The sequence below is a fragment of the Danio rerio genome, chromosome 23, assembly GCF_049306965.1.
Source record: "Danio rerio strain Tuebingen ecotype United States chromosome 23, GRCz12tu, whole genome shotgun sequence".
NCBI lineage: Eukaryota > Metazoa > Chordata > Actinopteri > Cypriniformes > Danionidae > Danio > Danio rerio.
Genome location: NC_133198.1, coordinates 9,202,501 through 9,214,655, shown reverse-complemented (window position 1 = coordinate 9,214,655; position 12,155 = coordinate 9,202,501). Strand labels below are relative to the sequence as shown.

The window sequence follows — 12,155 nt, the reverse complement described above, 5'->3', positions numbered from 1 at the left end:
TATGGTAAATTTCTGTAATTTATGGCTATTATTTTATGGTAAATTTCTGTAATTTAACATCCATTATTTTATGGTACATTTCTGTAATTTAACATTCATTATTTTATGGTAAATTTCTGTAATTTAACATCCATTATTTTATGGTAAATTTCTGTAATTTAACATCCATTATTTCATGGTAAATTTCTGTAATTTAATGGCTATTATTTTATGGTAAATTTCTGTAATTTAAAATCCATTATCTTTTGGTAAATTTTTGTAATTTAACATCCATTATTTTATGGTAAATTTCTGTAATTTAATGGCTATTATTTTATGGTAAATTTCTGTAATTTAATGGCTATTATTTTATGGTAAATTTCTGTAGTTTAACATCCTTTATTTTACGGTAAATTTCTGTAATTTAACATTCATTATTTTATGGTAAATTTCTGTAATTTAACGGCCACTGTTTTACAGTAAATTTCTGTAATTTAACACCATTATTTTACGGTAAATTTCTGTAATTTAACAGCCATTATTTTAAAGTAAATTTCTATAATTTAACGATCGTTATTTTGCTGATCGTTATTTTTCCCTGCTGCTGGAAAAAAAAAAAAGTCAAATAACAGAATTTTTTTACGTTCACTAATGTAATATGCACTGCATTGTGAGTAATTTTAAAGCTTTTACAGTAGCTTACGGCATATTAGGAATTTGCGATATTCAACTGTAATCAAAGTATTCAAGTACTGCTACTGTAGTTAGAGACAAAAATAGGACAGTTAGTGATATAAATATTAATTAACATCTTGTATCACAAAATGCATTTAAAATAAATTGATCAACGAAATTTACTTGTGTAAACCATTTAAAATGAACATAATAACAATTAATAATAAAAAAACATGAGCCTGTTTCACATGAGCCTGTCACTTGTTTGGAATTTATTAAATTAAGGTTTTGTACTGCCAGTGTAAAATGTAAATAAATTACAGCAAAAAAACTGTAAAATTGATGTGATCCTTTAAAATTAAGATGTAGTGAAAGAGCATTTTACAATAAAAAGAAGTTGGGGAAAGGCTACTTTAATATAAAATAAAATTGTGGTAGGGCCATGATACTATAAAACACATTTACAGGTAAAGGGCAGTTGTGGTAAATTAAGTAAAAAAAGGTAAGTTACCGCAAAAAGGCAATAAAATGTCTAACAGTGTAAACGGTCCAGTGCAACAATTCAAATACTCTCACAAATAAAAATCACAATAGTTAAAAAACATGTATAAAACACAGCGGACATATTATTATTCCCTCAGTTCGTTCTGTTTGGTTCACAAGTAATAATCCTCCTCCTCTATGTCTCCATTGACCTCCTCGAAGCCCAAAGCCTCAATGTTGTGTGTGATGTCATCAATTCTGCGGTTGAAATCCTGGGATCCAGACGGGATGTTCCAGCCATCGTATCCACGCACTGCTGTGGCGGAGGTGTTGCTCATGCTCCGTTTGATCCGGCCAAAACTGTCCGTCAAAATCCCTCCCTCTCGGATCCCAATGTCTTCCAGAAATGTTTCAAACACTCCTACATCCTTATCTGGAATAAAGGGCCTCATTCCTGGTCACAAGGGAGAGGAAATACGTGAGAATGCACACAAGTGTTGTATTTTTAGACCGCATAAACTTGATGGGATGCACATGAGAATACTTCAGTATTTCAAAGTAAAAGTTAAACACTTTAGAAAGTTATAATAAATGTATTATAATAGACGCATTAAGAGTTTTGCAGTTATTTCCTTTATCAAAATACCCCGTAAAAAGTGATTGATTTCTTTAAAAAAGTAAACATTTTGAAACTTGGAACTGTTAAGTTGACTTAACTTAATGTTTATAATTATGCACATAGTTCATTTACTTAATATTTTTAAGCCACCAGTTTATCCACTTTTTTAAAGTAAAGTAAACTAATGTTTTTTTATTTTTTTTACAGTGCTTCAATAGTAAAAAAAAATAAATAAATAACACTTTTAATCAGCAGATTGTCATTAAATTGATTTAAATGCTTTAACATTGTAAAAATTATTTACATAACGTTTCTTTTCATTTAACATTTAACTTGGAACTGTAAAGTTGACATTCTAATTTTTATAATTACGCACATACATTTAATTAATCATTTTACGGTAATGGGTTTACTCCTTTTTTTAAAAAGAAAAGTTAACCCCTTTTTTTTTTTAAAGTGCTCAATTCAAACATACTCTATTAGTAAGATAAAATAACTAATACGTTTATTCAAAAATTAAATCGATTCAAATGCTTTAACGTTATAAATTCTTTAAAAATATTTCTGTTCATTTATCATTAAACTTGGAACTGTTGACAGCTTAAGTTGAATTCTTAATAATTTTGTTTTATTTATTTGTTTATTTGACAGGGACAGTGTACATTATTGCTGCAAATGCACAAGGATTAGCCAGAAGGCAAATTTTCATCATTTGTCTCTGTACAGGTATTAAAATTATCAATCTAATAAACAATACAAAAATTAATCAAGCTTTTAGAAGCTCTAAAATAGACATAATTACATAGATCTTCAAAAAAATTATATATATATATATATTAGGGATGGGAAGATTAACCGATATGTATCGATACGCGGTCATGCGCGTGCACGATGCGAGTGCATCGGTTGAGCAGCAGAGGATGAATGAAATTTTGGAAGCAAATCGAGATGCATCGGTTTTTGCGAGATGCATCGATTTTTCCGAGATACAGCTTATATTTTTAATATAGAATGTATTTTTTATTTATTAACAAGTGTTGTCAACCTGTTTTTGGCGCATAATTTAATCGACCTACATAAAGTAAGCCTTAGCAACCGACTTGCGGATGTGTACACTTACACTACAACTCAGTGTATCAGGTGTGCGGATGAAGCTAGTGGAGCGCCCTCAGAAAGCGCGAGAAGCAAAACAAACATTTTATTCCCCACTGAGTTTTAAATCTAAAGTATGGCAAGCAACATTATGGATTTAAGGATGGACGACATGACAGGACAGATGCAATTTGCAAAATGTGCCGCGCATCTGTAAAATACGCGGGCAGTATGACTAATCTGATATCTCACTTGAAGCGGCGCCACGGTGTTGTTGTGAAAGCATCTTCCAGTGTTTCTGCATCCCCGGCTTTCGCACTGCTTCAACCAGCTCCAAAAGTGGTGAGAAAAGCATTGAAAGTTTTTTTTTCCATGCGCAACAGTTCTGCTCGCTCTACGCCAATAACGAATGCTATTGCATTGTTCATCTGCAAAGATATTCAGCCTAGTGTCACGGAGAACGAAGGTTTTAAACACCTCCTCCTGTTAATTTTTATTTAATTATAATAATAATAATATTAATAATAATAATGATAAAAATAATGGGTGTCACAGTGGCACAGTGGGTAGTTTGACCACCTCACAGCAAGAAGATTGCTGGTTTGTTATATTTTTATAAGCCTGTTGTTTACAGTGACAGTGATGTTTCAAAGCAGCATAACACTGCTAGTTCACAACCTTAAGTTTTGAATAATTAGTGGCAAAATATCTTTGTAAAACTTGTTTTCATAGTTGAAAAGTTAAATCACAATTCTTGTTGTGCAATGCTAATTTTATTTATGTTGAAAGAGTGCAAATATATACATATTTTTTTAATATATATTGCACTTATACATTCTGTTTATCTTGAAAATACTTAAATAATATGTGCTATATGTTCTAAAATGGCCCTCTACTGTAAACTGACACTTTGGCTCTGAGAGAAAAGCCAGTTTGTAAAAAAAAGTCTTGGTTTTGCTTGGTTAATAAATAATCAAACTCATTCAATGGCACAGCATCCTCTTTCACATCATCTCATAAACTTGATCTAATAAGTTAGTGCTGAAATATCGCATCGTATCGTGATATGGGTGTGAATCGTATCGTGTTGCATCGCAATATGTCACAAATGTATCGCTAATATATCGGATCGTATTCTTTGTATCGAGATGCGTATCGGATCGGCATTATAGCTTAGATGCCCAACCCTAATATATATATATATATATATATATATATATATATATATATATATATATATATATATATATATATATATATATATATATATATATATATATATATATATATATAATAGACTAAAAACACCAACATTGTGTAATAGAGATTAGAACAGTTAATGTAACGTGGTAATGTTCTTTCTTTTAATTCTTATAATCGTGGAGCAAATTCATTTACTTATAAAGACAACTGGTTTATCGCTATGTCAAATTATCTCTTTAAAGCAACAGGTTTTACTCAAATAATGACTTTAAAGTAAAGTCATCTAATCGTTTTTACAGTGCTCCATTCAAACATACTGTAGTAAGATAAAATAAGTTAAGATAAAATAATACTTTTATTCATCAGAGAGTCATTAAATTAGTGCTTTTACACTGTAGGAATTCTTTATAAAAATGATTTCTATTCATTTATCTTTATACTTCAGATAATCCTTAAAATTATTAGGCAGCACGACTGTTTGCGACATTGATAATAATAAATATTTATGGCACACCAAGTGATTATGTCAGAATGATTGAAATAAATTACATTTTAAAATATATTCAAATAAAATATACATTTTAAATAATTTTATTAATTGTGACATTTCTTAAATGTAATTCAGTTAATTTGAATTAAATTCAAATGCATGTTTTTTTTTTTTTGTAAAAAAATAGGGTTTGATAAGAATTAGATACTTATGAATGGTTATTACGTTTTTGAAACAATATAAAACAGTGAATCTCAAACTCTAGTACGTCTACCACTAGTGGTACACAGGCTTCCTTCTAGTGGTACATGAAGGAATGGCTGAATAATTAAATAAGTAAAAAAATTAACACACTATTAGCACTTTGACGATAACACCGATGGGATCAGTAAACAAATCTTAATTGGCTAAACTTTTTTTTTTGTTTGTTTTCTTATGTATCTTTTGTATTTTATCATTTGAAGCTTATTTCTTTTCAATATTTGTAATGGTTGTTGGAGGGCAAACATATTCTTGTATCCCGATGTTGACAGGTATAGTTTAATAAAATTGCATTTCTAACACACAAAGCCTACTCTGATGCGCAGTAAGCAGTTTTACTTTCTAATTTAAATATGCAAATCCAATTCATATATATAAAATACAAGTTAACGTTTAGATTTCAAAGATAGACAAAGAACTCATATATACATGGATCATATATTTCAAAATTGATCAAAGTGTTTACATATGATTATGATGACATGTAGCTTATATTTATGAAATCCAAGGAACATTTCCAGGTTTTGATGAATAGGCTACTTTATAATAATACTTTACATTTAAGTACAACAGTTTTATTCTTACTAATTAGGAACTTTTGAAAGCACATTTTAATTTAAAGGGGTGGTCCACTATGATCTCATATTTTAAACTTTAGTTGATGTATAATGTAGCTGTGTGAACATAAACAGCATCTCCGAAAGTAAAATGCTCAAAGTTTAATGCAAAGGGAGACTTTGGTTTTTACAGAGTTAGCTTAGCAAAGCTTACAATAAACGAATTTTGGGCACTACAAAAAATACTTCCGTCCCCTGTGACATCACAAAAGGGAGAAATGCCATCCTGCTGTTTCCACAGAGCTGTTCCGTTTCTGTTGTTGGGCTTCCAATGCTGTGTACACACCAGGCGTGGAACGCGGGGATAAATTGCGCTTTTCACGCGTAAATTGCCGCGTGAACATTTGAGTTTTCTCGCTTCATTCACGTGTCAAACCCCGCTTTATTCGGGCGTGAAATCCACTTCCTTCGCGTGTCAAATTCACTTCAGAACAGACGCGGATTCGCGTGATGGGTAGGGCTTCTGTCTGCCCGGTGACTGTAGCTTCATTACTAAATGGCTAACATGAATTTTTTTAAAGAAAATAACAGTGATTATGTGCTTTATGAAGGCTGAAAAAACAGCGTCAATACGTTTAGGGCCGTGTCTGAGTCCACTACATGCTTTCAGAGGTGCATCCAGCTCTGTGAGCTCATAAACTCCTCCAGAAACTGAACCTGGATGACGGAGGCTTTCAGCGGTGCTTCTAACTGAGCCAAGCCCAGTTTGATGACTTGTTGTCGGTGTCGCCTGGAGGATTCCCCGCAGGACAACATTAACAGGTTCTACGTCACAATCACGCCCCCACAAGAGCAAGCTTCTGATTGATGAACGCGGCGCGAATGTCCGCTGAAGTTCAGATTTTTGAACTCGAGAGATTCGCGCGAAACGCTCTTTAAGCATGTCAAACGTGTGTTTTGCATCTCTGACAATAAAGTCGCAAAAGATATGAGAACAATTCATGTTACTTACACAGGCATATTCCAGATATGCGTGAAAGACGTCCTGTAACGCGTTGATTTAAAAAAGAATACAGCTATGCTCTCCCAACTGGAGTGTAACAGCAAAAACAAATCAATCCAGGCTCACAAAGGTCTAATTCCACATCTTATGCTTTATTCTGTCACCACAGAAAATAACTTAATCCGAGCATGAGAGAAAAAGAGCAATAAACATCACTCCCGCGCACATGCGCTTCTCGTGTTACAGATACTTCATAGTATACACACGCACACAAACACTCTCTTAAACACATTGCTTTTTTTTTTTAAGGGCCGCATCCCATTTTCATTCATTACAGACACTTGTTGACTGACTGTTTACACAAAACGCGCGTGCTTGTCCGGGCGTGACGTGGAGCCGATTCTCGAATCACAGCACATTATGACGATGACCAATCAGAGTCACTTGAAGGCGGGCCTCTCAGAGGAACTAGAAAATATGACAGTCGTTTACATGTTAGCTGAGTAGCTCTGTATAATCAAAGTGAGTTATATGAAAAAATAACGCGATTTCCTTCAAGTGAAACATAAGCACACATTGCTTTGCATCTTATTAACACAACCGAGCCTTAAAACTACATTCTGGACCACCCCTTTAAAAGCTGACGTTTTATTTATTTTTACCTGTAATTGCAGTACAGTGTTAGTGTTCAAACTATTAGTAATTTTTAAAGTGGCTGACAATAATAAATATTCATTATGTTAAGAAATAATCTGCCTCGCTAAAACGTGCCGGAAAAGTTGGCGGTTCATTCCGCTAAGGCAACCTTGGATTAATAAAGGGACTAAGCAGAAAAAAAAATGAATAAATGCATGAATCTGCCTCGTATTTGGACTGTGCAGAGCTGTAGCTGCTTAATCACACCTACTATGCTACTGTATTTTAATACCAGTCATTATGGTGGTACTTGGAGAGAATTTTTTTTTTCTGAGGTGGTATTTAAAAGTAAAAGTTTGAGAATCACTGATATAAAACATTTGTACTTTATAAATATTCACAATTTTATATTATTAAAATATTACAAATTATAAATGATTTCATAATTTGCTATGTAATGTGAATACCTCTTGTACAGTAGGTACAAAAATGTTTTATGTTATTTTTTAAAAATGTAATAATCGTTAAATCACACTGTAAAAACAAAGACAATCAATTAAATTTTTCTCACCAGCTAAACACATTAATTCCATAAAATAGTCTCTCTCCCATAGGAATGTTGCAGGATTCTCAGGTTTCTATTCAGCGCAGTGACTCTACTCTAAAAATCCACTCTAACAATCCACAACAGTCTGAATGATGAAAATGCAGAGCAGTATTAAGCTGACTCAGCCTCTCACAAGCGTGTCAGGTTAGATGAGTGTACAGGTATAAGTGGCTCAGTGAGTGTTATGTAATTGAGCCTGTGTTGCACATAGTTGCTGCGAGCTGCTTTATCCCTTACTTCACTTCAGAAATATCATCTAAGAGGTCTTTGGACATATACCAATGAAGGGGGTGTTCATGAAATCTTTATAATCATGACATGAATATGAATGAGAGTTTGAGCATGCTTATGATAACTGTCATTAAGTGTCATTAATTTAGTTAAATAATTCTAAATGTAAATGCATTTTATACGCCTTGTTATTACAGTTTGACATAATCAAATACATTATAGCATGTCTTTGTCATGAGCGCTTGACAATACCAATATAAAATAACTCAAATCAAAGAGTCATAAATCTGTCATAAACATAATTATCATGAATTTTACAACAGCTTCATTTCCATCATGTTTATGACAGATTTATGTCAAGTTATGTTGGTCATTTACTATTAATTAAAAGACAGTTTACAATGCATTTGTGTCGAGTTCAGGTCCGTAGCCAGGGGGGGTTTGGATGGTTCGAAAGACCCACCCCTATTGACAAATTCCAGTATTTGATCCCTACATGAGCTCATTTATCCCATTTTTGACTGCTATGCCATCACAAATTGTGAAACTTATCGATAGAAGAACGATTTAGAACTTTTAATTATGCAAGTGGCCAAATTGTGACTGAAGAAAGTTAAATGAGCTTGCCAGTTTGTCATTTGCCTATAGTCTGCAGTTTTTATTTTAAAACAAGTTTTACCAGATTTGTATTTTCTTTTAATAATGGATGATAATAAATTTGTGTTTAAAAAGAAGTTTTTTTTTTTTCATATTTCTTTACTAATTTTTTAAAATGCTAATCTCATTACAATATTTCTAAACTGGATTAACTTGCAGTTTAAATTCAAATTTGTAAATAAATACTTTATAGTAAAATAGTATGGTAAGCACTTTGACAACAGTGTAGGAATTATTGCATGGTGCATCAAAAAAGTGTGGTTATGATCACCATCCGACAAGCTATTTCAGCAAAGAGTTCTTAAAATGTCACTAAAATGCATAACTGAATAAAAAAAATAGATAAACAAACTGCAAAAAAAAAAAGGAACCACCACTTTCAATAGGCTGGCCACGTGCCTGAAGTTTTATAGCAAACAACCTCAATCATTGTCATCTTAAAGTTTAAAATGACATAAAAAGATAATTGACACTTAATGACGTGTGTAATGACATGAATATAACGTTAACCTGATGGAGAGTTTTTTGATGGCTAAAGTGGCATTGTGCTGATATTTATAAGATTTCTACTATAAATGGGTCTTTTGAACAAGCCCTACAAGTAAAATATCTGTGTCGATTTACTGTACAACCCAATTAATCATTTAATGACTCACTTTCTAAAATATGCATTTGTTACAGATTTGTCTGGATTATCTGTTGTAAACATAATTATCATAAATTTTATGACAGCTTCATTCGTCTTTTTCTTTATTAAACAACAACAGTGGTACAAATTGAATTTTAATTAAAATGTCATTACACATTAAAGATGCTGTTATAAATTTATTTGACAAATCACACTTTCAATGTAAAATTGTAATAAATTTAGTTTGTTGAAAAGTGATAAAAACATTAATTAAACAGTTATAATAGCTTCATTACCATCATGTTTATGACAGATTTGTGACAAGTTATGTTGGTAATTTCCTATTAATTTCAAAGACAGTTTGCAATGCATTTATGTCAAGTTCAAGCCCGGGGGGTTTCGAAAGACCCACCCTCATTGACAAAGTCCAGAATTTGATCCCTACATGAGCTCATTTATCCTATTGCTGCTATACAATCATATATTGTGAAACTTATCAATAGTAGAAGGATTCAGAACAAATAAAATTTTTAATTATTCAAGTGATTAAATTGTGACTGAAGAAAGTAGAATGAGCTGGCCAGTTTGTCATTTTCCTATAGTCTGCATTTTTTTTTAAACAAGTTTTACCAGATTCAGATTTTTTTTATTGATGGATGATAATACATTTTTATTTAAAAAGTTTATATATATATATATATATATATATATATATATATATATATATATATATATATATATATATATATATATATATATATATATATATATATATATATATATTTTTTTTTTTTTCTTTATTCATTTTTTAAAATGCGAATCTCATAACAATATTTCTAAAACTGGATAAACTTACAGTCTAAATTCTAATTTTTAAATAAATATTTCATAGTAAAATAGTATAATAAACACTTTGACAACACGTCACCTTGGAATTATAAGTTTCTATCTGCATTCTAAATGATTTTGAGATATTGAGCTTCAAAGTTTTTGCATTCCATAGCAAACGGTATGTGTTTGTTATTTGTTTTTTTTTTTAAGTAAAAACTCTTAAAATGTAAACAATAAGATGTCATTTAATAAGACTATGCCGATAACTCAGTTTTGACAAAAATGTCCGATAGAACCTTATATTTCTAAGGTGACGAACATTGTAGGAAATAGTTCATGGTGCATCAAAAAACAACCCAATTAAACATTTAATGACTTAATTTCTAAAATGTGTATTTGTGACAGATTTATCTGGATCACAGTTATTTATAGTTGTAAATTGTGGTTATTTATAGCCTGTATCCTATTTCTGTTCCCTGGAGTCAGTAGTGAGTTTTGTAGTTCTGTCATGCTGTGAAAGTGTGATGTCGTTGGAAAGGCTGATGTCGCACCATGACTGTTTCAGTGCAAGCCAGGTGCTGATGAATATTCATTACGCTTCATGTTACTCTAATCCCTCTAATGAGCTAATGATAGACAGCGATTACACAAACCTTCATTGCAATGCCAAATCTGATAAATCATGGCTTTTGAAATATTGTATCAGAGAGGTTCTATTTCAGGCTTCAGTATGAAGTAAACATAGTCGTCCTAACATGCCTCTTGTGACGTTAAACAGGTCCTCAACAGGGCATTTCACACTTAGGCTAGTTAACCCTGCATTCTGAATCACAGGCAAGCAGATTCTTCATCTTGAAAGTTCAAGTCAAGTCGAGCTTTATTGTCATTTTGCTACATGTGTGGACATACAGTTGAAGTCAGAATTATTAGCCCCCTTTGAATTTATTTTTCTTTTTTAAATATTTGCCAAATTATGTTATAATTTTTATTTTTGTATGCCAGAGTCAAAAATATACAGTATTGGCAGTTTCATCATGACCAAAAGAATCAGATTTTTCAAATATTTAGATTTTCAAATGTTTTTTCTTAATGATTTTTCTTTTCCTTTGCATATACCGGTTGACCTGAAAATAGAGCTGTGGCCAAAAACTTTTAAAAAATAAATTCTGTATTGATTCTAAGATTTTCAAAATGCATCGGTAATATTCATTCATTTTCTTGTTTCATTCTCGCCAGAGCAGAATGAACCACCAACTTATCCAGCAAGTTTTTATGCGTATGCCCTTCCAGCCCCAACCAATCTCTGGGAAACATCCACACACACACTCATATACTAAAGACAATTTAGCCTACCCAATTTACCTGTACCACATGTCTTTGGACTGTGGGGGAAACCAGAGCACCCGGAGGAAACCCACACGAAGGCAGGGAGAACATGCAAACTCCACACAGAAACGCCAACTGAGCCGAGGTTCGAACCAGCGACCCAGCAACCTTCTTGCTGTGAGGCAACAGCACTACCTACTGCGCCACTCATCAGGCTTCTTTTTCAATTTCTAATTTCAACCTTTTGATTTAGTGCAAATGTGTAAGTGTATAATCTATAAATGAAGATAGCACACTCTTTATACCCAGGATAAAAGGGATAGGTCACCTAAACAAAGACAATTGTTTCATAATTTTCTTAATCTTTACTTTTTCATGGGGAGTTTTTTGGGGGGTCTGCAGAACACGAAAAATATTTTGAAGAATGTTTTGAAGAATCTGTCTATTGGATGAGTTGTTAAACCGAGCTCCTGACTCCCTGTGGTTATTACAAATACCAGGATGTCCTTCGAAAAAGAGTAGAGGTTTAGCACTGGCATCCTGGCCAAATTTGCCCACTGGCCTCTGTCCATCATGGCCTCCTAACCATCCTTATATCATAATTGGCTTAATCACTCTGTCTCCTCTCTACCAATCAGCTGGTGTATGGTGTGTGGTCTGGCGCAAAATGGCTGCCATCACGTCATTTAAGTGGATGCTGCACACTAGTGGTTGAATAAGGAGATTCCCCCTATGTGTAAAGTGCCAGAAAAGCGCTATATAAATGTTAGAAATCATTATTGTGTTGGAAACCTGTAACCATTTACATTCATGGTAGAAAAACTAACTTTGGAAGTCAATGGTTATAACAGGAATATTGGTGTTATGCAGTGCCTGA

The 12,155-nt window shown here is 32.5% G+C and overlaps 1 protein-coding gene across 2 annotated transcripts in view; it reads right to left on the bottom strand.

Annotated features, from left to right (window-relative positions):
• Positions 1–911: 911 nt before the first annotated feature.
• Positions 912–12,155, bottom strand: part of ccm2l (CCM2 like scaffold protein) — a 46,511-nt gene continuing 35,267 nt past the window's right edge. For both annotated transcript variants that reach the window (XM_073939835.1, XM_692004.9), the window contains one exon: positions 912–1,591. In XM_073939835.1, coding sequence (XP_073795936.1) covers positions 1,311–1,591 — 281 coding nt within the window. In that variant the 3' untranslated portion in view covers positions 912–1,310. The remainder of the gene's footprint in view (positions 1,592–12,155) is intronic.